A 26,091-nucleotide genomic window follows, 5' to 3' on the forward strand; every position below is an offset into this window, starting at 1 on the left:
ATGTCACAAATATACAATATTTAGACCATTACACCATTTTAAACTTAAAAATTCTAAATGTGTCCCAGTTTATTCCTGGTTGCAGTGTATGTTAATGACATCAGCTGACAGGAGGTAAACATGGACCCAAACTGTTGCCAGGCAATGCAATTCTGTTGCAATTCCATTGAAATGCACTAAAACGGAGCGTTTCAGATAGAGGGTAAATACAGGTATATTCAGACAGACAGTATGAGGAAAATTTTTTTTTTTTTTAACATTACAGCATGTAAACATGTTCTAGTAGAAACACAAAATACAAGAATGAACCTGAAAATGGACCTTTAAATGTTGATTAAATATATATCTGACACATGGAAATAATACATGTAGCCTACTAAAATTTGCACAACCTTATTACACAAGCAACTAGATACAAAAACTTAAGGTCCTGATTCCAAACTATAAAGTTTATAAGCTTAAATTATATGACGTGAAAGAAAGGAAGTTTAATTGGGAAGTTGTGATTCATAAAACGTTAAGTAGCGACGATATGATTTCCCAAACACATTTTCTCTAATTTAGTCGGTAAAGGAGAGCAGCTGCAACACTTGCAGGCTGAGGTGGACAAAACACATCATAGTAAAGAAAGGATTGGATTTCGGTCAGCTTTATTTTAGCCGATACTGGTCCATTAAATTGCGACTGGATACCTATCCTTAGGATCGGCTCAGGACATCCCAAGATAAAATGTGCCTTAGCACTGATTATTTTGTATTCTTCTGTTTCAGGATTTTGTGAACGCAGCAAGCAATATGTTGAACAAGACCTGGGGTGGGGTCAACAGATCTATTGTTGAGCAGATGTCATCAAATTACCTTCACTCCGTGGAGGAACTAGTACAGAATATCAAGTTCAACAAGAGCAACGATCTCGACACTCAAAATTTACAGCTCAAATTCTGCACAAGTCGCGACTGTAACGTGTCCGTGTTTGGCATCGACGTGAATCTGAACAAGTCCACTGGAGTAATGAAAACCGTTGCCGTGAAAAATCTAATGGATAAACTAAAAAATAATTACGTCACAAAGGAGCGTACCAGCCTCTTAGTATCGACGACGCTGGAGGACCGCCACGATCCTTATTTAGAAATTATGAAAATTAAAATGCAGTTTCCCCAGGAGCAGCTGGTACCCACTAAACCTTTCTGCGTATTCTGGGACAGCTTAAAGAGGGAATGGTCAAATGTGGGATGCACTGCCCAAACTAGCGATGGAAACCGCACAGTCTGTGAATGCAACCACCTGACTTCATTCTCTGTCCTCATGTCCAAGGGTGACGTACCTGATAAAGTCCTAGATATCATTACCAATGTGGGCCTGGGTATTTCCGTCTGCTCGTTGCTGATCTTCCTCATCATTGAGTATCTAGTGTGGTCGGCCGTGGTCAAGAGCAACCTTTCGCATTTCCGTCACACAGCCATAGTGAACATTGCCGTGTTTCTCTTGCTCGCTAACTGCAGTTTCTTGGCCTCCACCTCCCCTGAGAGTCTCGGGGACACCTGGTGCCTGACTTTGACGGTATGCAAACACCTGTTTTACTTGGCCATGTTCAGCTGGATGCTGTGCATGAGCGTCATGCTCGTCCACCAGCTCATCTTCGTCTTCAGCCCGCTGAGGAAAAGAGTCTTCATGTTCTTCTCCAGCATCGTAGGCTACATTTGCCCAATCTTAATAGTGGGATCCAGCTATGTGTATTCTAAATACACCGAGAAGGAATACTATAATAAGAAAACGTGCTGGCTAGTTTATGAAAGACTCTTGGAGGGTTCCATTCATGCTTTCCTCCTCCCCATAGGAACCGTTATTTTGACAAATATCTTTTCCATGGTGGTCGTTATTCTTACTCTAGTGAAGTCCTCGGCCCCTGAGGGCAGCAAAGCAGACGACAAGGAGACAGCCAAGAGCATCATCAAAGTGTTGGTCTTTCTAACGCCTGTTTTTGGAGTAACATGGATAATTGGCTTCGCTCTGCTCCTATTGAAGACTAGCAGTCCCATGTATAAAGTTGCCAGCTACAGTTTTACCATCCTCAATTCCTTCCAGGTAATTTGAAAGCAAAACACACACACACACACACACACACCAAACAGAATGTTGATATTAGTGATGCATCAATCCAACTTTTTCCTCTCCCAATACCAATTCCAATATCAACTCCACCAATCGCTACCAGTGCTCTCTTTTCCCCAAATTGAACCTATATATTTAATCCCTATACTCACTCATTGGGATCATTTATATGTAAGGTAGCCAGGGATTGCCGATTGGCGCTAAAACTGAGTTGGCACCGTCATTTAAAGGGGAATTCCACCTACACGTCAAAAGTCTTGAGGCGTACTACTGCATAACGTGAAAAAAAAGTTGTATGAAGCCTTTTTGGGCTATAGAGAGAGCTGTGTGGAATCTGATCAAATGCCTCAAGTGATCAATCAGGGTTTCTGTTATCTGGTAATTACCGTTTTTTGTTTTTTTTACCACGCACCACCACACTCACTAACGTTATGCACGCAACACCTTCGCACTGGGTTATTCCTTGAAGGAGTTCGCTACCTGTATAACACATTTTAGTTTAAAAAAAGAAAAAAACGTCGGTGCAATACACTGGCAGAAACCTTGATAATGGCGATGAGTCTGCGGCCCTGTTAAGACCTGGTATCAACATGCCTCCTCAGTGATCAGATCACAAGTGGACAGCTCCAAGAACAGGTGTGTACGCACTCAAGACGCATTGAGATTGGATCTTTCAGACCACATTCAGAGGTGGTCTGGGCCACATATGGCCACATTCTTTTAGCAGTCTGTAGTGAATGTGTCCTGGGCCACTCTAAGGACCGCCTACTCTACTGATGTGCCGCTGGGATCCGCGGGTTTCTGAGCTCCTCATGTGAATAGACAGACAAACCGATAACATAAAAAAAAAAAATTCCAAAAAAAGACTGAAAAATGTGCGAAAAATGTCTGAAAGAATTCTGAAAAATATTTGGAAAAAGGCTGATAAATGTCCAAAAGAAATGTCTGAAAATGTCAGAAAAATATCTGTAAAAATGTCCTGTGGCGTTATTCTTAATATAGCCTGCCTCTCAATTGTTTTTAATTTCAATAAACACGGATAATATTTGACCGGAATTTCTCCTGTTTGTCCGGGACATTAAAATCTTCCAGGACACGTGGATCGGCACCATTTTTTTCCGACGGAAACCCTGCAAGTGATGTCTCATGATCAGACATCTGTAGCCTGCTCCACATCTCTGATTGAGGCTACTAGGCTACATTAGCCACTACATTAGCATAACACACCTTAAATGTGGTATTTAATATTTCTTTCCAAATAAAAATATAACCCGTTGCACTCAATTTCTTCTCTTACAGGGCCTTTTCATTTTGATCACTGGGTGTTTTGCAGAGCAGAAGGTAGGTTTGTCATTTTATCAATAGAAAGATATCTCTGCTATGCTTTATCAGTGTCAGTATGCTCATTGATTTATTGAAAATCTCTCAAATGTCCAGTGGTCATAGGTAGGGAATTCTTTCTTTCTTTTTTCCTCGCCATGGGAGGCATGGGTTTGATGCCGGGGGCCGAAAAATGTTGGCAATAATCATGTTGTTTAGTATTTACCATCTGCCCAATCTATTAAACTATCTGTGCTTTTATTAACAGGTTCGAGAGGAAATGATAAGGCTCATAACGGTAAGTTTACCAATGAGGTCTATCCGGAACAACGCCATTAAATGATGGAAACATGCATCGTAACTCGTTTTTCATTCTACCCTCAGGCAAAATCCAAAGGAAAAAGTGAGAGCAAGACGAATTTGACAACCACGTACACAAAAGACAAATGAAGACCGAGGTCAGTCTTATATTACGCCATTAAGACTCTCCTTTTAACTTGTGTCTATGGCTGCATCTTCAATCACACACATTTTCAATAACAATTGCATTTCAGGACTGTAGATGCATTTAGACTGCAAAGCTGCTGATTCTGCTTGGGTTGCTGCACCAGCATCTTTACTGAGCAACACTGACTTGCTGTCTTATAAACCATACTAACCCTCTGCTTTGATCAAAACAGAACAAAAAACGCTGTGTAGCCGTGTAATAAGCGGGATAATGTATAGCTAGTGGGTCATTGTTGTGAAAGAATGTGAAAGACAGCGAACAGTTTACAGTTGCACACATTATAAAAATGTATTTACTATATATATATATATATATATATATATATATATAAGTATCTGTTAATGATTCATATATTTTTTGTAAACCTTAAAGATGTTTAAACCTTAGATGTTTTAAAAAACGATTTCTTAAAGGTTTACAAATCATTTGGTAGGTAATCGTTCACAAATACTTATATATTATATAAAATGTAGTAGCATAGTTTCTAAAATGTTAAAAATTTGTGCAACAATAAATTGATAATAAATGCTAATTTTTAATGTAATCAGAATGTATTGTTATCGTCTCTTATCAGCTATACAATATAGAATTTATGAACTAATTATTTCATATTAAACAAACTAATGATAAAAATAACAAATTATAGCATTACAAATTATTAGTAAACATTATTCATTATCGTTTAAATGTTTTTTATTAACAGTAAAATAACTATTAACTAAGATTCGGTAACTATCAATTTACCATTCATAAATGATCGTTAGTATAAGTGTTACCGAAAGAAAAGTTTTGCGTATTTTCAGTGACTACTTCTATCTATTTTCTGCTTTTGTGATCATAACGCATGTTGTGCTGTTGGTCACCCAATAAGGTCCAATGGCAAATGCTGCTGCAGTAACCATAGCACCCAGTGTCTTAACAGGCAATGCAAAGTTACATGAAATGGGTCTGTCGGCTATATAAATCACTTTTGCGCCACATGTAAGCAGATTTTGATATTTTGTGAGTTTGTGAATCTAGTCTAGAAATGATCTAAATACTTGCTCATCTCTCCGTTTCAGATTGTGGAGACGGAAACAGCGACTCGCATGTATGCAGCTCCACTTGTAGCCTAAAACTCTTAGTCTACTTTGTGTTAGATTATAGAGACAGTTACAGATGTATAGATGAATGGCCTAATAGAAGGTTAATTGTCATCTAAAGGTTACTGAATAGAACACTGCATGTTTTGATAATATTAAATGATTTGATAGAATTGACCATTATTATTATTAGTAGTAGTAGTAGTAGTAGTAGTAGTAGTAGTAGCACTTGCGCTGCTGGTCATCATCCTCAGATGAGGCTGACAAAGATTTCACAGGAAATCCTGCTCCAGGGAGTTATATGTAGATCTAGCTAACGCATATATTTGCCACCATTTTATTTTTTAAGGGTAAAGCAGATATAGATTAAATTCCATTTGCATTATAAGTGCCAAAGAAGTGAAACAAAATACTGAATTGCCACTGTATAGCATTAAGTAGAGGCAAATTAGATGTCATGCATTCTGTACGCCCAGATTGAGTTGACTGTGTATAGAACATAGATTTAAAGGTCCCATATTGTAAAAAGTGAGCTTTTCAGGTCTTTTATATTATAAAGCAGGTTTAAGTGCTATATAAATACTGTTAAACTATCAAAACATTCAAATTACGGAGAAATACACACAGCCCGTATTCAGAAACTGTGCATTTGAAACAAGCCGTTAGGATTTCTGTCCATTTGTGATGTCACAAATCTACAATATTTAGACCATTACACGGTTTCAAACGTAAACATTCTAAATGTGTCCCAGTTTATATTATTATTATTTTCCTCAGCTGACAGGAAGTAAACAAGGACCCAAACTGTTGCCTAGCAACGCAATTCCATTGCAATTCCGTTGAAAGGCACTAAAACGGTGTGTATCAGACAGAGGGTGAATACAGGTATATTCAGGCAGACAGTGCGAGGAAAATAAAGTGTTTTTTGAACATTACAGCATGTAAACATGTTCTATTAGAAACACAAATTACAAGTATGAACCTGAAAATGAGCACGATATGGGACCTTTAAACAAGTTTGGCTTGGTTTGATTATTTTGTTTAGAAGGAATGTCTGTAAATGTACACTATTTGACTTGAACTATAACCTGTATACTATGTGTGTCAAATTACTGTATGTATCTAAAAATATGTATTGAAATAAAGACAAGGAAAATAATGTCTTTTATTGATCATTACACGATGCATGACTCAGAAGTTTCAATCGAAATTATTCATTTTTCATAACAGAATTTATTTAGTGGACTACATATGATTTTTTTGTATCATACAAATTAAACAAACTTAAGACACATAAAACTCGTGCTCTATTGAAAAATGTTATTCATTTGGGAGAACTAGAAATTTGACAGTTGAAGTTTCCCCTGTGGTTGTTGGGGATTGATTTCTGGGCTCAGCCTAAGGGAAAAAATAAAAAATAAATTTCATGTGGGGACGTAACACATAAAGGTCCGAGATGCAAAAATGATGACCCTATATAAACTGATACAAATACTCATCTCTAAAAGCATTGGCACCATTTTCTGCCGTGAATTCACTGCTGAATGAACGCAGAGGACACATTATTCCTCTGAAATATCTTTCACTGAGCTCTCCTGATGACGGTGAAGATGGCCAGCGTCAGAACCACGGTCCCCGCTGCGCCACCGATCAGAGCTCCTAGAATGCCTCCGTTTACATTCAGGTCCTCACACCTCTTACCAGCATAGTAGGTGGTCTGGCTTGATGCACACCTGAGAATATCAGCAGACAAAGTTTTTTTTATTATGGAAAAATTATATAAATATGATATAAATATGATATACATTTTGTTAACCAAGAAATAGTTAAAGCACAGAACTGCTCATAAAACTACAAACTAAAGTTTTACATTTCTGTTTGTCTACATTTTAAACAAACAAGATAAAACATGCTAATTACTCAGCTTTAGAGGTGCTTGTAGGCACTTTTTTTAACTTTGGAGAGAGCCAGGCTAGCTATTTCCCCTTGATTCCAGTCGTCATGCTAAACTAAGCTTATTGCCTCCTGCCTCCAGCTCCATACTTAACACACAAACATGAGAGTGGTATAGATCTTCTTGTGTTACTGTCCGCAAGAAAGCAAATAAGTATTTTTCTCAAAGGATACTAAAGAAACTACAATTACATTTCCCCATTATTTTTCATCATGCCCAGAGTAGTCTAAATTATATCATAAATGGCCAAAGTAATACTGAGGGATTGTATTAATTACTGAGCCGGCCTCCAGTCTTTATGCTAAGCAAAGCTAATGAACTCCTGGATCTAGCTCCATACTTAAAGCAGCAGTGGGTAGAATTGGAGCAAATAATATTTAAAAGTTATTTTAATAAACGTTCACTATATCGTGACAGCAGTGCATCGGACAGGTAATCTGAAAAAAAAAAAGTCATGTTCCTCTGTGTCCACCGGTGCTCCTAATGGCATCTGCATTTTTCACAGACCGGAGGAAAACAACCAATCAGAGCCGAGCTGGAGCCTTGCCATCTCTGAGCAGCTGTCAATCTCTCGCATACTCCAATCAAACGGTCAAACTATGCTGTGCTGATCAAATATGAATCAATATTCTGTTACTGTAGTGCCTGATGCTTAAAATGTTTCCAGGAACATCTTGTAGTGTTCTGTTGACCCGGCCGCCATGGTGAGATCAGTTTAAGAAATACCAAGCACCGCCCACCAGCCGGAGCAAACTTTATCATTTTACAGCTAAACACTGCACTACAAGATGTTTCTGAAAACATGTTATGCGAGAAATACGCATTACAGTAACAGAATATTGATTCACATTTCATCAGCACTCCCTAGTTTAACCGTTTGATCGGAGTTCTCAAGTAATTGACAGCTGCCTCCGTTGAATGAACAGCCTTTTTAAAGCCTAAAAACAGAGCCATGAGGAGGTGCAGAAGTCTAGTTTTCTCTCAGAACACTTGAATTACAACATGCTGAAAGGTTATGTCATTTTTTGCCCAATGATGACAAAAACATTCTGCGTACTGCCGCTTTAAGGGGACAGTTTGGATTGTTTGAAGTGGGGTTGTATGATTTACTTAACCATAGTCAGTGTATTAAAGACTATGGTCAGTTCAGACTCCCCAAAGTCACACAATAATATAAACAAACTAACCAATCAAGGCAGCGGTAGATGGGCAACTTCCGTGTTCTGCAAGGTACTAAACAGGTAATTACTGTTTTTGTCAATGGAATCTGGTGGCTTTGAAGAGAGCATATGGATATAAAGGCTTCAGTTTGCCCGTCGGAAAGGGCTAGTGGTATAGCGGTGAAAATATTCTAAAAATAGTGTACACTTAAACTGATATTTTTTTAAGCTGGCTAAAATATGTTTTGCTGCAGCCCCCGTCCACATCAGTACAGTAGTTTCCTCCCACGCCATTACTCCTGTCTGTTTCTCCAAACTGGGGGCATGCTGACCGCCATCTACTGAAGGTAATACACTGACTATGGATAAGTACCTTATACAACCCCACTTCAAACAATCCAAACTATCTCTTTAACACATGGTGGTATTGATCTTCACACTTCACAAAAACTATTCAAACACCTATGGGTGCAAGCCTTATGTAAGTGCATTGGCCTGCGCCTAATTGACATTGAATTTAAATTCATATCTTTTGGAAGTGAAGATTGGCCAAAATATCCCCAGTTCTCTAAAAGTTCCTAAATTGCCACAGATATAGCCATGTGCTGTACATCGACTCCCGAAAACACACACCTGCATGAGGCTTTCCCTTCACTCTCCACACACATGCCTCCATTAAAACAAGGGTTGGGATGACAGGGGTTGGCAGCACGTGCTTCTCTGTGTTTATGAGCCTCTGGTCTCATTTCCACCTCGCTGATTGGCTTCTCATCTGTGATGTCATTACTTGGTGCGGCCGGTTTGACAGGCACCTCAGTCTTGATCAAGTATGTCAAATCTAACAAAACAACAAGTTAATGAAGATGTTAAAATAAACTGTTAACTCAAATAATGTATGTAAAAAAGAAAAGTGACACACGATTTAAAGTAGCAGGAAATCTGAAAAGAATTCTATGTATTGAACAGGCATTTGCAGGAAATGTTCTTAAAAATGTAGAAAATTAGCTGTTGTTTGGCAGACTATTTGTCTGATGTATGAATAGTCTAGTATAGCCGGGTGGAAGAGCTGATATTTCTGATTCTCACCATTGAAGTCAGCAGTAATGATGAGGTCATCGTTCTTGAGGAAGCTCCTCCTGTCCAAGTGCTTGTGAGAAATGAATGTGCTCCAGCCAAAGTCTTGACCACGATAGCACCGGCAGTCTTCATCCAACACTGCACCTGAAGTAGCTGTTGGTTTGTTCCAACGAGGATCAGTGACTGAGGGGGGGAAATAGTCAAGAAAAAAAGCAAACGTTTTCCATTTCTGAATTCTACATGTTTTTGGTTGAAACAGGATATCAGGGTGTGTACTACGAAGCAAATTCGACAGAGCCAGAAGAAAACAAACATCCAATTGTGAAGAAGAAGGGTCATTTACACGAGGACGCCAACGAAAATGTGGAAAACTGGAGAGACGTCGAGATTCGTGAAGTTGTGTCGATAAGGGCAGATATCGAAATTGTCAAACAAATTCAAGCAATGGCAAGAAACTTGGTTCTTTATGACCAAATTACAAACCAGCTACGTGGTCAAGTAGTCAGTAGCCGCGTCGTAGCCTGCGCGCTCTACACAGGCGCCACCGCACCTGAACCAAACGGAATATTTCCAGTAGAGAACACGTCTGACACAGACAATCTCCTGTCGTGTGCTACATGTGTGAAAGGGCAACTCCAGACCCGATTTTCTGGACATTGACCGGAGCTAATATGAGAAGATGGTTCAGGCTAGGTCTACAGCAAAGGTTGCCATGGCGATCTAGCCAGGATAAAAGAAAGCCACCTTTGTGACATTTGAAATACTGGCTTTAGGCTTGACATACTCTACCTCTATAACCCAAAATTGCTTTGTAGTATCCTACACCCCTCAGTACACAATCAAGAGCCTTCAGAGTTGAACCACACAAAATATCTACAGAGATCACTGTAGGCCTTTCATCTTAGTGTTTTGATTGTATGGCCAGCAGATTTACTATTTTGGCTCTCTCTCATCAAGCTTGTTTCTAAACGCTACAGGCAGCTGTTTTCATCAAAAAAGTTCTAACAACACACTGTACACTACCTGCCTAGCATCAAACGGCAGACAAGGTTAGCGACTTGCCAGTGAAGATAGCAAAGCACTTAGCAGCTAAAGAGCAAGATATTTCCCACAGGATTTGGTGGAGAGCAAAAGCAGAGCTAAAAGGAGAGTGGATATTTACATTCATCCTACATTCAAGAGACTTTTTGCAGAAACCAGCTGCTGGAAACGAGGTTGAAGAGATTGGTGAAAATGAACCAAAACAGTAAAGGTGTGGGCCATAAAACTAAGCACTAGAATGCTAAAAAAGCACCGTAGAGCTGAACTAATCCAACCCTTTCATCTGGCTAGAGAACTCTAAATGCCAGTGACACCTACCTGTGGTGAAGCTTCTTGTAGAAGACATTCTCAGTTTTACATCCGGGTCCTGGTCCATGGCAACGATAGTCGCTTGCCTGTTTATGGCTGGCCACTGCATCACTGCGTCATTTTCCCCACTGCAGAGGTGCAAGGCTATGCCAACATAGTCTGGATAGGCACTCACTTTTCCATTTGGGTAAACACTGATACCGAATGAGTAGCCCTCTGAGTTGTAGAAGCACTTGCTTTTAACTGGACTGCCAAGAGGAGTGGTGGCGAGAGCGCTGGTGAAGTTGTGGATTTGCCAGACAACACTGGGGCAAATGGTCTCAGTAAGAGTGATGTCATCGATTAAGATGGCACCCGAGGAGTTGGATGATCCTCTGATGCCTTGGAAGAAATAGCGGAACTTCTCTGTCACCTTGAGAGTCACATGGACTATTTCCCAGAGAGCATCTCCGTTACCTGAAAGACAAAAAGCAGGTGATTTATTTAAATTGGTTTGTGAATTACAATGTCTTACAATGCAATAACCACTGCATGGATAGAAAGTGCTTTTCATTAAGGATTTTGAAGTGACAACATTTTAGAATGCACTGTGCAATAGGCAGTGTATTATGTGCCGGCACAGGAAGGATAAAATAAAATACCTGTAATGGTGTGGATCTTCCTGACACTGCGTACAGTCCCTGTCCCATCATCAGTCCTGATCCATATCACCAGTTTGTCTCCAGCTGCTCCAGTCATCTTGTAGAAAAACTGCAGGCACTGCTCGTCCCTCTTGGGGTAGAGGATACGTGACTCTAGCAAGGCACTGCTTCCAACTGCGCCAGAAGATGTGTCAAACTTCATGAAGTAGCCAGAATCTAGAAAGGGAAGCCCATTGGTACATATTGTGTTAACTGATTTATAGTGATGACTGGCATTAGAGCATAATGCTATTCATGTCCTGTTACAACAGCATTTATCCAAAAAACATCACCTCATCCCTGCTTGTCATATTTTGCCGCTTGGGCACAAAGCTTCCAGCGTCAGCCTTTTGCGTAGTATCTTAATGCAGAAAGTTTGCGCATGGTTAACGTTATAAGACATGGTTAACGTTGTAAGACGTGGTTAACGTTGTGAAACGGTCGCAGTTAGGTTTAGGGAACAAAACTATTTGGTTAGGGTAAGTGCTTGAAATGGATCGGCACTCACGGGTCTGATGAAGCCAACAGAACCACATCATCTGCAAAGAGCAGAACGCAAATCTGAGGGCCCCAAACCGGATACTCTCCACCCCCCGGTTGCGCCTTGAGATCCTGTCCATGAAAATCACAAACAGGATTGGCAACCCTGGTGAAGGCCAACACCCACTGCAAACATGTTTGACTTTGTGCCAAGTATACAGACACAGCTCTCACTTTGGTTATACAAAGTCTGGATGCCTCGTAACAGCAACCTCGGTACCCCATATTCCCGTAATAATCCTCACGGGACTATCGGGCCAGGACGGAATCCGCATTGTTCTTCCTGGATCCGAGGTTTGACAATCGGTCGGACCCTCCTTTCCAGCACCCTAGAATAAACTTTCCCAGGGAGGCTGAGCAGCCCAATAATAATTCCACGGGCATTGTCCCCAACCTCCACGCGACACTGAAGAGGCATGTCAGCCAAGACAGTCCAACAATGTCCAGAGCTGTCAACATCTCAGGGTGAATCTCATCCACCCCTGGCACCTTGCGCCATGCATGAGCCCCGTTACTTTTTATTGCGTATGGCCACCTCCTGAGTAGGTACGCACCATTTGAGTGTTGACAAGCACCATAGAAGCATAAATAAATGCTATAAATAGCTAGTATTGAACAAGATATTAATTTATGTAAGTCTGTCAAATTTGATCTAATTACCTGCCCTTCTGTTACATCATATAGGACACTCAACAGCTGGGCGTTGAGGCTATATGATCTAGAGAATTAGCTAAGTACCTCTGCAGCGCCCTGACACGGTGTGGTCGGTATCAGCTGGACTGCTCAGCGTTTGGACCCAATCTGCGTTGTCCTGCTCGTTCTGAATCATTCCACAGATGTTGATCAGCTCAAAAGAGCACTGGTCCAAGAGAGTGTGTGTGTTGGCTGGAACAGGACAGTTAGCAACAATCAACCTACAAAGCTCTACAGAGATCGCAGAGAGGAGTACATGCTCAAATTTGATTGGTGTAATATGGAGGATCTACAACTACCAGTGGGATTTATACATAAAAATCTCTCTAGTGTGGCTCTTAAGTCAAATACTGCATTTATGGAGTTTTTGGAGACTATGGGGCAGAAGAACAAGCTCAACATAGACTAAAATTTGGGAAAGCTGAAGGGGACTACAGAGTTCTTTTAGTGCAGCTTTAAGATGAGAATATACATGTATTTCAGGTCTAGTGTGACAATAAATCAGTAATTTTCTTACACACCTGTATCTTATGGATTCTTAACCACGTTCCCTGCCAGGATATAGGATGTGAACCAGTTACCTTTCTGTAACCTTTGAGCAGGCGTGAAAGGAGACACTCACCACAGTCGTACATGCGGTTGAGCCTGGTGATGTCCACTGCACTGAAGTCCATCCGCTGGCCAATGACCTCATTAAAATATGGTATGGTGGTGGTGATTGTTGGGACACTTTCATTTATGTTGAAGGACAGCGGCCTGTAGTGCATGATGGACTCATAATCATATGGCGTGTTCAGATCAGTGATGAAGTCATCCTCGTACTTGTTGAAATTGTGCTCCATACCTGTGGAGGAGGCAGAAACATTGTCATGTAGATAGTCAATTGACAGTAAATCAACTCCTTCTAGCAATGCTACCACGTAACGTTATGCATATGTAGAAGCTATAAACCCTCCTATAAAACTTAGTAATGCACGACAGATTAGAAGACACAGCCTGCAACCTACTTTGATTACATTATAATACAAGTGCTAATAATTTCAATTTGCATTATTATCGCGTTAACTTTGACAGCCTTAGTTTTCAATGAATATCTGAATTGTTAAATGTTATTATTTTAAATACTTGGTTGGTGACTAGTCAACATTTTCCTAGGTGGGTGGGGTTGTGATGGCGGAATTTGGAGTATTTCTAAAATCCTGACCACAGCCCTGAATAAAACAAAAGAATTAAATATTGTGACCCACCGTCTTCAATCTGGTCCCACCAGATTTTGACATAGTCATCTCTATCTGAGCGAGACTGTTCATGGTAAAAGCCCAGAGCGTGGAGGAGCTCATGCTGCACAATGGACTTAGTGTCACACCTCTCCCCAATGGACACATTCTGGCCTGTTCTATCATCTCCAACATATGACCAGCATCTGAATTGGTAAAATGGAAAATTAACAATCAGCAATCGACCTCAGGTGCTGTTACTGAGCTCTAAATAGCATTTCGTCACATCAACATTTCCTAATCTTAACGCTTTTGATGACTTGACAGCATGGCCCATAAAGTTGTGTAACAGCCAAGATCGTTCCTGAGTCGTGTGGAACACTGCAGCTCACCCAGACTGCTTGGTGAAGTAGAGGTAGCTGCTCTCGCCCTCGTAGGGCTTGAAGTCCACACAGGATCTCAAACGGTATTCCTCAAAAGCCTGGAGGATCACACCTTTAGCATTCAGTTCTACAGTAATGGAAATTCCAAATCAGGATATGCATATTTACCTACTCATGAAATTATTTGTTGGTCGAAATGTATTCCTTTGTGCATAGTGTACCTAAAGAATCCGTTAAGATATAGGGAATGGGAAACTTCCATCTTCTTGTTTCATCAAGGATTGCATTCCTGTTGGGCTGCAAGACACATTGAAAGTGTTGAGAGTATGCTTTTAAGTTCTTGACAAACATACTCTCTGCTCAGACTCTCTGTATACTTACATCACCAGCGATGTCTCCCTGAAACAGGTGTGTTAACCCTAAAAACACATGTTGAGTACATATGAATATCAAGTCAACAATGTATATAGTGAGGTGAAGTCCCTCCCTTTCCAGTATTCCCAACTTCCCCACATGGATGTATAAAGAGAACTGGATACAGCGTTGGAGGCGGGGCCCTGATCATTCTATGGAAGTTGCTCAGTGGCGCATGAAGCAAAAACAAAGCTTGACTTTGAGTATAGAATTACCCGGATCTTCCAGTGATCTTCCGCATCCATTGGGCCCATGGAGCGGTAGCGTTTTTTTTTAACTCCGCCTCCCAGCCCGCGGTCCAGCCTCAGACTGGGTCTCATTCACATGAATGGGAGAAGGAAAATAACTCTGGATTCGGTTATTAGTGCATTTTATAACTTTTAGGACCTAATGATTTGAATAAGGGCTATTCAAGTTTTCATACTGGGAAGTTGATTTACCTAAAAAAAATGATCCTCTGTTTTACAGACGTCTCTTTCCCAATGTAAGTCTATGGAAAAAAGTCATTTTGGGTCCAATGGCATCACGTGACGGACACGGAAGTTGTAGTACCGCCGTTTGGCCACTATATAAAATTTGCTTCGAAGTCCAGTACTCTTCCTCGGGGCTTGATTCCCCAAGGTATCTTATTTCATAAAAAACATGTATGACAAGATACAAATAAGTTTTGATGCCATTTGAATTGTGGCCTGAATTAATCATATGCTGTTTGTCAATTTAAAAGATAATTTTGCAAGTCAAGAAGGTTGCAGTTTGTCGTAGGTTTGTAGTAGTATCATTTAGTTTTGTGTGGAACCGGTCAGTGAACTACATCTCTTGTCTCGCACAATATACATCACCAACACTAGCTAGCTAGCTAACTTAGTTATATTCCAAGCACAAATGTAACGTTATCTTACCTGTTGTGTTTCATCCAGTGACTCCTGGTCTTTTTATCAGCCGGGAAGAGAAAGAATAAGCAAGACCCGTTGCTGGTGTGAGAACATCCAAGTATGAAACGCACACGCATCCGGTCGTGGCTAGAAGGTAAGACGCAAATTGTGAAACTCTCGCAAGATGGTTAAGGTTTGGCATTGACCTTGAATAGTTAAGGTTAAGATAAGGTTAAGATGCTAAAGTTTTTGCACGTTTTTGCATGTTTTCGCTATTCGCGGGTTACCTTCTAGACACGACCTAGGCATCGTAGCTTCAGCGAGAGAGATGTCACTTAGGCCAACGCAACTTTTGGGTATGTCGTATTTCTAATTACGTATTTTCACAGTCTGATACTTGAACAGTTTTACGACAAACTGCAACTTTCTTGACTTGCAAAATTATGTTTTTGACAAACATCATATGTGTGATTCATGGCGCAATTCAAACGGGATAAAAATGATTTGTCTCCATATCACTACCGTTCATATTTTTTCCTAAATAAGGTCCAATGTTGGTCCACCGGAAGGGGCGGGACTTTACCTCTACGATAACATATCAACAGGAAACAGGGCATCTTTGACAAGGCTTAAAAAGTATACCTCTATTGATCTCAAGTATGTCGTCCCTCAGTTCACCAGCGTCTGCATTATCACCTGGAAGATAAATTTATTGTTACCGCCAAAAAATAAAAACCAAGCTTGTTTTATGTGCATATGATCAATAAAGTTAACCAACCGGCACGTGTCGGAACAGCTTGCACCTAGCACACAAAAAGAGATATGTCTAAATTGAAACCCTTCTAGAGAGACGTTTTTTTTTTTTTTTTTAATTTCTGTTTCAATGTGATTAAATTTCAAATGCTTCAAAAAATTCCCTACCTTCAATACCACAAAGACTCCGATCAGCGCAGCAATTTTCCTCAAACCGTCTCCAGAGCCCATGTCGTTATCCAGACACAAACTTGTTTCTCTGATGCCAGTGTAAACATGTCCATAAAGACAGCAGCTGGAGAGGAACTTTGATCAGGATTATTTATGATGTTCAATGAGTAACAGGCATTTCACACGTGTCCTCCCTTCCACTTATATGACTGGCAGCACAATGAGCTGTTGACCCTGTACAGAGGCAACCGAATCAACAATACATTGACAAGAACTCTGTTCTTTAGTCTATTAAAACAGGCAATTATGTTGTTAAGATAAGATAAGATAAGATATATTTTTATTGTCCCCGTGGGGAAATTTTTCCTGGACTCCGTCCAACTGCAGTTACAAACACTAAATTAAAACAGCATCAGCAAAAATAATAAACAATTCCACACCAGACAGGGACCAGTTTCACAGAAACAGATGTTTCAACACATACACAGTTCACGTACATAATGGCACATACTATCACACACACTGTCACTCACACCATGGCAGGTATTGCACCGGTAGTGCACTGCACCGTCTACCGTCTTGCCCATATTGCACAGACAATAGTCCAAAATTACACATATGCAACATATTGCACTGTCCAAATTTAGCATATTGCACTGTCCCCATTTAACATATTGCACTGTCCTTATGATAGCTTGATGTTACGAGTTGTTGAGGAGTTTTATAGACATCGGTTCAATCTGCACTGTGGGACTCTAAATCTCCTGCCGGAAGGTAAAAGTTGGTATTCCTGATGTAAGATGTGAGTTGGGTCTGACACAATTTTCTGTGCCTGTCTGATGACAGACTGCTCATAAAGCATCTGGAGGGTAGGGTGGTTTTTGACCCCCATAATCTTCATGGCAGTCTGCACCTGGAGAGAAATCTGTGACCTCAACTGCACAGTCAGGTTACCGTACCAGGCCGTGATGCCATATCTTACAATACTTTCCAAGACAGCCCGGTAGAAAAGTAACATGATCTTCTGCTCCACTCCATAGAACCTGAGTCTGCGTAAGAAGTACATCCGCTGTTGAAGTTTGGAGCAGAGGTTTCCAACATGTACCTTCCAGCTGAGAGTGTTGTCGATGTGGACCCCTAAATACCTGTATGAACAGACCTGTGTGATAGGTGTGTTAAAGCGGCAGTAGGCAATATATTTTTGGCATCATTGGGCAAAAATTCTAACCTTTCAGCATATTGTAATTCAAGTGTTCTGAGAGAAAACTAGACTTCTGCTCCTCCTCATGGCTCTGTTTTCAGGCTTTAGAACATCTAGCCCGTGACGGGAGACTTTGGCCAATCACAGGTCATTTCATTGAGAGAGCGTTCCTATTGGCTGTGCTCCGGTCATGTGACCAGAACTTGGCGTTCTTTCACTAGATTTCACAATGTCGGCGGTGTCACAAACTTTCTCATTTTACAGCTAAACCGTGCACTACAAGATGATTTTGAGAACATGTGAGGAGAGAAATAGACATTATCGTAACAGAATATTGATTCATATTCGATCAACGCTGCCTAGTTTGACCGTTTGGTCGGAGTTCGCAAGTGATTGACAGCCGGCTCTTATAGACAGCAGCTGGACAGCAGATCAGCTCTTACTGCTTATTTTCCTCCGGTCTGTGAAATCTTGCAGATGCCGTTTTGCACATGATTTTTTTTCAGGGTAGCTGTTTCATGTACTACTGTCACGATATAGCGACCGTTTTATAAAAATAACTTTTTTAAATCATATTTGCTCCAATCTTGCCTACTTCAGCTTTAATGGGTATGACGTCTGACCTCTCTGTGGCTTGGGATAGTATTTTACCAAGTCATGTAGTCCTCAGAAAGCAATCTTGCAATGCAAGAGGGGTTGCATATTTGTGTCTAACAGCCATGTCCTCTTTGTGTTAACTGAAGAAACTGCTTGTACATTCCATTCAATCCTCCTGTAGTGTTTTGATTTATTAGAAGAACACAAGTGCTGACACTTCAATTTGCCGTGCCATATCACCACTAATCCCTGATAACGTGCTATATTTCATTTTCCTTATCTTATAATGTCTGTGCTGATATGTATCAAATGTCAATGCAGCTGATTTAGTTGATATTAAAGGAACACTTGATTGATTTATTATCAGTATTATTGCACCTCCAGAAAGTTCAAGGACTTACAAGAGACAGATTTAAAAAGCAAAAATGTAAACCTGCAGTAGGCAGAATGTTTTTGGCATCATTGGGCAAAAATTCCATAATAACCTTTCAGCATATTGTAATTCAAGTGTTCTGAGAGAAAACTAGACTTCTGCACCTCCTCATGGCTCTTTTTTCAGGCTTTAGAACATCTAGGCCGTGACGGGAGACTTTGACCAATCACAGGTCATTTCAGAGAGAGAGCGTTCCTATTGGCTGTTCATTCAACAGAGGCAGTCGCAAACTCTGATCAAACGGTCAAACTAGGCAGCGCTGATCAAATATGAATCAATATTCTGTTACTGTAATGTCTATGTCTCACATAAAATGTTTTTAGGAACATTTTGTAGTGTACTGTTTAGCTGTAAAAGAGAAAGTGTGCTTCAGCTGGTGGGCGGTGCTTGGTATTTCCTCAACTGATCTCAACATGGCCAACGGGTCACACACTTTCTCATTTAAATATTTTTCTAACTGGGTGATACCGCCATCAGTGGGCACAACACCAGACCTATTTGAACGAGTCAAAGATGCAGGCTGTGATTCACAGGTCTGGACTCAGGCTAAGGTCAAGCTCCAAAACAGCTGGATCTTACATTTCCCATGATGCAACTGTAGCACCTGAGAGATATATAATTTTTTTATATCTATTCCTAGTTACATTTATCTAATATGTCATTCAGTAATATGCTGTGATATTCAGTCTTTTGTTTAAATATGTATAATTATACCCGCCAGCAGGGGGCAGGGTGAAACTCTCTGTCGTAAATGACTACCAGCGAAGAAGAAGAAGTTTCTGTTGTTAGACGGAGCCCTTGTTCGGTGAAGTGCGTGTGCCCGGTGCTGCATCGACAGCTAGTTTGGTTTTGCCAGTTCTGCCGGTGAATTAATAAAAGTTGAACTCTCTCTTCTACACCAAACCGTGTGTGTGAGTGGTGTAACAATTTGGAGGTCCCACCGAGATGAGTATGGATATTATTTCACGGCGAAGGACTTGTTAACTCTGGAAGAACACGGTAACGTTGGACACGTGTGAGAGCAGCAGGTCAACTAAGTGAGCTAACGTTAGCTACAGAGAACAGTTGAACCGTCTCGTTTTATTGTTTTCCAAGTGTTGACGAGTCAAAAGCGCTTTAAACAAGATGTCGGAGCACCGAGAAGAGTTTCTGTCAGAAATAGAAACCAAATTGTTTGGACTGACTGTGAAAGAACTGCACAGAGTTTGTGAGTACTGCAACATTGCTGGCAAGGACTCTGAGGACATTAAGAACAAAACCCGCCGTGCAATGGTGAAGCACATTGTGGAGTTTTGTGAACGTGAGGACTTTCTGGAGAGGGAAGATGAAGGCATGTCTGTGCTTTTGGAACTGAATGATGTACTGGAAGCTCTGCGAGAGGACCCAGCGGAGACCGACGTCGCGGGAGCGGCGCTACTCTTCTCTTCACCTGCGGCCGACGAGGAGGAGGAGGAGGAGGAGGAAGAGGAGGAGGCGGCTCGCTCCGCACAGCCTGCGTCGGGACGCCGGCAGGGGGACCGCGCACCGCTCATACCGGCGCCGAAGCAGCGGGTCGCCCGGGAGACAGCGCGGGACGAGGGGACGCAAAGCAGAGGCAGAGACTCCATCAGCAACAGCTTTCTGGCTTCCAATGGATTCAGAAAAGACTTCAGGATAAACGGACATGTTGGTGAGTCAACATCAAGAGACACTTTGAGCTTTAGCAGCCTTGAACACCAGATTGAAAGAGGTCTAAGGAAGGGCTTTCCAGAAGAGGAAATTATGGAGGTTGTCATACGTGCTGTGAATCCTGGCTTGAAACTGAGGAGCTATTTAGAGGGGAAAATGGATCTCACCTTAGCCACTCTCAGACAAATATTAGGAACACACTATGCAGAAAAGGATGCAACAGTACTGTACCAACAACTGACAAAAGCTGTACAGGGACCTGGTGAAACTGCACTTGATTTTCTGGTCCGAGTACTTGACCTGCAGCAAAAGATCCTGTTTGCATCTGAACGTTCCCAGTCTGGCCTGAAATATAACAAAGAGCTAGTTCATAGCCGATGTTCTCAGTCCATCATGACAGGCTTGTCAAATGATAACATAAGAGCAGAAATGAGGATTTATCTGCAGGATGAGAACAGTAGTGATGAGCTGCTCCTTCAAAAAATGCAGCTAGCACAGTTGTATGAAAATGAGAGAGCCCAAAAGAATAAAGCTACAATTAAAGCCACTCATAAAGCAAGTCTGAGCACAGTAGAGACGAGTGAGGATGAAAATGACCCTTTGACAACCCCAGTCTCAGCTAAAGCTAACAAACCCATTAAAGACAACTCCCTATTTCCAAAGATGGAGGAGAGCAACACAGCAATAAGGGAGCTGACAGGTCAAGTAGCATCCCTTGTGCAAACTGTCCAGCGGGGAAGAAATACTGTTGATGACGGCCATACCAAAGCTCCAGCTGATGCTTTTAAGAGGCCAAGGAGACAATGTGTAGCATGTCAGCAGGACAAAAAGGACTGCAATCATTGTTTTAAGTGCGGCAGTGACACACATTGGGCAAGAGGGTGCAGAGTAGGGGAAAGACAGAAGCCGTCGGGAAACTACCAGAGGTTGTGATGGAGGGACGTACCATGACCTCGGAATTAAAGTCCCAAAATCACCCAAAGCGGAACCCTCAAACAGAGCCTGTAACCCTGTACGCAGTGAAGGGGAAAAGAAAAAAACTGCCCTCTCCTCACCCATCAGCACCTTTAAAGTCAAATGTGAAACTTAAAGGAGACCAACCCTCTCACTCACACAACCCTTGTACAAAACGCAAGCAAGTAGCACAACTGGTAGGCAAAAAGTGTCTTGTCTGGTGCAGAATGAACAGTGTCAAGACTCAAGCCCTGTGGGACACAGGAGCACAAGTGTCCATCATGAGTGAGACATGGAAGTCACAAAACTTACCTGATGCAAGAATCCGTCCCATCAGTGACCTGCTAAGTGATGATGAACTGCTGGACTTAAGGGCTGCAAATGGCACAGAAATCCCCTTTCAGGGATGGGTCCCAGTTAGTTTCAGTCTGTGTGATCCTAAAGCTAAAGCAGCAAGATCTGATGAGATACTAGTTCCAGTACTAGTGAGCAGGGACATAGTGCAGAGGCCCATAATAGGATTTAATGCCATTGAGGAGATGTTGATAAACAGAGAGGACCAGGTTCAGTCTAGTGAAAGAGTAGCTTTGCTCAGAAATTCACTCAGACTAGGGTCAGTAAAGGCAGAAACATTGCTTAACCTCATTCAGGGAGCTACAAATGAGAATGTTACTTACCCTGTCCTCACAGGACGCACATCTGTTGTAGTTCCAAGGGGGGAAATAAAGTGTATTACCTGTCCTGTCAAAACCAATCTCAAAGTGAAAACTGAAATGCTCTTTGAACCTGAGGAGAACTTGTCATTGGATGAAGGCCTCAAAATCACCTGTCAACTGATAAATGTTTCCTGTTCCTCACGTAAAGTGAACATTTATGTGAGAAATACCACGCAACATGACATCACAATGCCAAGTAAAGCTGTGATAGGAAGCATGCAGAGAATAACAGACTGTTACCCAGTGTACTCAGAAGAACACCAGGTTAATTCTGTAGTTGTTGAAAATTCTCAGGCTCCACCTTGCTCCACCACAGAATCATCTCAAGATGATCCCCAGGACAAACTGCTGGATCCACCTGTCAAGGTAGACCACTTGACCAGTGAACAACAAGCGGTGGTCAAACAAATGCTCAGGGAGGAATCAGGAGCATTTGCCAGACACAAAGATGATGTAGGTTACATTAAGAACTTAAAAATGGACATTAAGCTAACTGATGAGATCCCAGTAACCAGAACATATAATGCCATACCTCGCCCATTGTATGAGGAGGTAAAGAACCACATCCAGGACTTGTTAAGCAAAGGCTTCATCCGCAAATCCACCTCCCCATATGCTGCTTCAGTGGTCTGCGTGAGAAAAAAAGATGGGAGCCTAAGGCTTTGTATTGACTACAGGGGTCTTAACAAAAAGACAATCCCGGACAGGCACCCCATACCACGCATACAGGAGATACTTGATGGCCTTGGTGGAAATGCTTGGTTCAGCGTGCTGGACCAAGGCAAAGCTTATCATCAAGGGAGTGTCAGTGAGGACTCAAAGAAATTCACAGCCTTCTCAACCCCATGGGGGCTGTACGAATGGAACAGGATTCCATTTGGCCTCACAAACGCACCCTCAGCTTTCCAGCGCAGTATGGAAGAGAGCCTGGAAGGTCTCAGAGACAAAACATGTATTCCATACTTGGATGATGTCTTAGTTTACAGTAAAACATTCACACAGCATGTTGAGGTCTGTCCTCAAACAACAGCAAGCTTGGGGAATTAAGCTGAGGCCAGACAAATGTGACCTATTCAAAAATGAGGTACGCTATGTTGGAAGAGTGATTTCAGCTGAAGGCTACAAGATGGACAGTAAAGAAATCGCAGCTGTGCAAGCGCTCAAGACAAAACCCCCTACAAACATTAAAGAGTTGCGCAAACTTCTGGGTTTCCTGGGATACTATAGAAGCTATGTGCAGGATTTCTCTCGTCATGCAAAATGCTTGTATGAACTACTCTCAACAGATGTAACCCCAAGTCCTAAGTCAAAGCCCACCTTTCGGTCAGCAGGGGCAGGACAGCTCCCCCCACATCAGAAAATAGTGTGGAGTGACACTCACCAGAAAGCCTTGAACTATCTAGTTGATGTCCTGACTAACCCACCTGTAATAGCTTATCCAAGGTTTGAAGATCCCTTTATTCTCCATGTTGATGCTTCAGAACAAGGACTGGGAGGAGTCTTGTACCAGAGGCAGGAAGGCAAACTCAGAGTTATTGGGTACGGCTCACGAACATTGACACCAGCAGAAAAAAACTACCACTTACATTCAGGGAAACTTGAGTTTTTAGCGCTCAAGTGGGCTGTTACAGACAGGTTTAGGGATTATTTGTTTTATGCCCCCTCAGTAACAGTATACAGTGATAACAACCCTGTTACTTATGTTTTGAGCACAGCTAAACTGAATGCGACCGGACATCGCTGGGTGTGTGAGCTTGCCGACTTCAACATAACACTGAAGTACCGTCCAGGAAAAACAAATACAGATGCAGATTTCCTGTCCCGCACACCTGTGAGTATGGACTCTTATATGAGTGAGTGCACAGAGCAGTGCTCCCCTGAAGTTTTAAGTGTAATATTCAATGCAACACAAAAACAACACGAAGTGGACTGGGTTTCAGCCATTACATGCAGCCCACATGTTCAGGAGTTAGCTGCAGATAATCAGCCAGACATAAAAGTAACACAGCAAGAGTTACTACAGGCACAGCTGCAAGATCCTGTCATATCCCATGTACTCCAGTCGAAAAGGTCTGGGGAAAAACCAGACAAGAGGATCATGCATATGGAAGCAGCAAAAACTAAGCAACTGCTACGTGAATGGAAAAGACTGTATGTTTCTCAAGAGGGTCTGCTGAAGTGCAAAACGGCGACCTGTAATCAAATTGTGCTTCCAGAAAAATACAAAGAGCTTGTGTACAAGTACCTTCACTGTGAAATGGGACACTTGGGGGTAGAACGTGTCTTACACCTTGCTAGGCAGAGGTTTTATTGGCCTGGGATGCAAAAAGACATTGAGTTTTTTATAACCCAAGTTTGTAAGTGCAACATCCAGAAAAAACCTGCCGTGCATAGCAGAGCCCCTATGTGTCATGTACCTGCAACAGCACCGTTCGAAATGGTTTCTATAGACTATGTTCACCTTGAAAAAAGCAGGGGAGGGTATGAGTATATTTTAGTGATTATTGACAACTTCACTAAGTTTGCACAAGCCTACCCAACCCGTAACAAATCAGGCAAAACAGCAGCAGAAACATTTTTACAATTAAACATTTATCTAATATGTCATTCAGTAATATGCTGTGATATTCAGTCTTTTGTTTAAATATGTATAATTATACCCGCCAGCAGGGGGCAGGGTGAAACTCTCTGTCGTAAATGACTACCAGCGAAGAAGAAGAAGTTTCTGTTGTTAGACGGAGCCCTTGTTCGGTGAAGTGCGTGTGCCCGGTGCTGCATCGACAGCTAGTTTGGTTTTGCCAGTTCTGCCGGTGAATTAATAAAAGTTGAACTCTCTCTTCTACACCAAACCGTGTGTGTGAGTGGTGTAACACAACCAGTAGCTTATTTTGGCAGACCCTGATGACATCATGAGGGTTATTTCCTCAGAGTTGACAAATTATCTCCAGAACCACAGAAGACATTATATAACTGTTTTTACGGGCTGGGTGACGGGTAAACTGATCTCTTAAATTGGTGGTGGTCCCCTTTAAGAGTAATAATCAATCAAGGATAAAACACCTTATCTAAATCATGCTGCTTATTCTGTCCTACAAAGGAAATAGACCTTAACTCACCAGAAAAAAAAATATTTTAAAGTTATTTTGGTGTCCAGCTAAATGAATTGTAAGCATAATATTGGAACTGTGGCAATTCTTTGTTTTTTAATGACGTTTTTTTATGTACAAAAAAATCTTGAGCTCAAACTTGACCTTTAACCCTTAGTTGGAAGTTAAGGTACTATGTCATGCCAAAGCAAAAGGCATTAAGTTTCATTTGATCTCTCACTTTGTTGTTGATTACAGAAAGCAATATACTGTGTATATAATTTACTATGTCTTGTTTATGTTTTGTTTTTTTACATACTATACTATGACTTTTTCATGACACTATACTATGACTTTTTCATGACTTATTTTATGTCATATATACTATGACTTTTTATGACAATAATGGCATACTATGAATTTTTGACAATTTAATGACATAATATGCTACAGTATATGTTACAACGCAGCTCGTAAAGGGAAAGGCTAGCAACATAAAACCAGATGTGATTGGTAAAATAAACGGATATATTAACAAGGAGCTTGGTTATTTAATACAAACAAAAATGTGTGAGGTAAACTAAAAAGGACTGGTCGGTGCAGTTAAAAATAAAGAAATAAATCAAACCAAAAGAAGATTCTAAAAAAACAGTACCCTGCACCTAGTGTCTCTAAACATGACAACATTTTCTGAGCGTGAGTAATCCGTCCAGTCCCCAGGTACTTTAGCTGACGAGTACCTCAATTATTTTAAATTCACAAAGTTAACCAAAATTAACATTTACATGTAACAACTCAACAACAATAACGGGAGGCACATTGGCGAGATGAAAATGCCAGCTGCGTAGTGACTGTTGAGTTGGCCTGGTATTTGATGCTTTAGTCCCCAAATTGCACACTCTGGATTGGAGAGCTGAAACAAGTGCCGCTCCATTCAGGATCCCTGGCTCTTCAGACAGGTGGAGATGAGCCACACCTCAGCAGGAGGAGCAAGTGGTATGCAGGGGTCCACACATCTTTTTCAGCATAAAAATCAACACTCTAGGAGAAGACACATGTAGCAGGCGTCGGCAGTTTCTGTATACTATGACTTTTTGATATACTAAACTATGACTTCATGCCTTTCTTGACATTTTATATTATGACTTTTT

The 26,091-nt window shown here is 41.3% G+C and overlaps 2 protein-coding genes across 2 annotated transcripts in view; one reads left to right on the forward strand and one right to left on the reverse strand.

The window, feature by feature from the left end:
• adgrf3b (adhesion G protein-coupled receptor F3b) overlaps positions 1-5,194 on the forward strand; it is a 28,516-nt gene extending 23,322 nt beyond the window's left edge. Inside the window, exons 15-19 of the mRNA XM_037751479.1 lie at positions 771-2,084; positions 3,411-3,452; positions 3,700-3,729; positions 3,816-3,889; positions 5,001-5,194. Coding sequence (XP_037607407.1) covers positions 771-2,084; positions 3,411-3,452; positions 3,700-3,729; positions 3,816-3,881 — 1,452 coding nt within the window. The 3' untranslated portion in view covers positions 3,882-3,889; positions 5,001-5,194. The remainder of the gene's footprint in view (positions 1-770; positions 2,085-3,410; positions 3,453-3,699; positions 3,730-3,815; positions 3,890-5,000) is intronic.
• A 984-nt stretch (positions 5,195-6,178) lies between these two features.
• Positions 6,179-16,345, reverse strand: mep1a.2 (meprin A, alpha (PABA peptide hydrolase), tandem duplicate 2). Its single transcript, XM_037751487.1, has 14 exons — positions 16,283-16,345; positions 16,140-16,164; positions 16,004-16,057; positions 14,457-14,494; positions 14,297-14,372; positions 14,085-14,202; positions 13,723-13,898; positions 13,098-13,319; positions 12,521-12,667; positions 11,204-11,419; positions 10,572-11,018; positions 9,222-9,395; positions 8,769-8,973; positions 6,179-6,754 (listed from the first exon to the last, which is right to left on the reverse strand). The coding sequence occupies exons 1-14, from the start codon at positions 16,343-16,345 to the stop codon at positions 6,604-6,606; spliced, it is 2,112 nt and encodes a 703-aa protein (XP_037607415.1). The 3' UTR covers positions 6,179-6,603.
• Between the last annotated feature and the right edge of the window lie 9,746 nt (positions 16,346-26,091).

Source organism: Sebastes umbrosus, chromosome 18, assembly GCF_015220745.1.
Source record: "Sebastes umbrosus isolate fSebUmb1 chromosome 18, fSebUmb1.pri, whole genome shotgun sequence".
NCBI classification, from domain to species: domain Eukaryota; kingdom Metazoa; phylum Chordata; class Actinopteri; order Perciformes; family Sebastidae; genus Sebastes; species Sebastes umbrosus.

Bases quoted from the DNA above. Each gene is read 5' to 3' on its own strand.
- mep1a.2 (XM_037751487.1), bottom strand. From the start codon at position 16,345: ATGGGCTCTGGAGACGGTTTGAGGAAAATTGCTGCGCTGATCGGAGTC. The intron at 14,495-16,003 runs GTATACTTTTTA...ATGTGTTTTTAG, and splicing joins CATACTTGAGATCAATAGAG to GGTTAACACACCTGTTTCAG. The intron at 14,373-14,456 runs GTAAGTATACAG...TGTGTCTTGCAG, and splicing joins AGGGAGACATCGCTGGTGAT to CCCAACAGGAATGCAATCCT.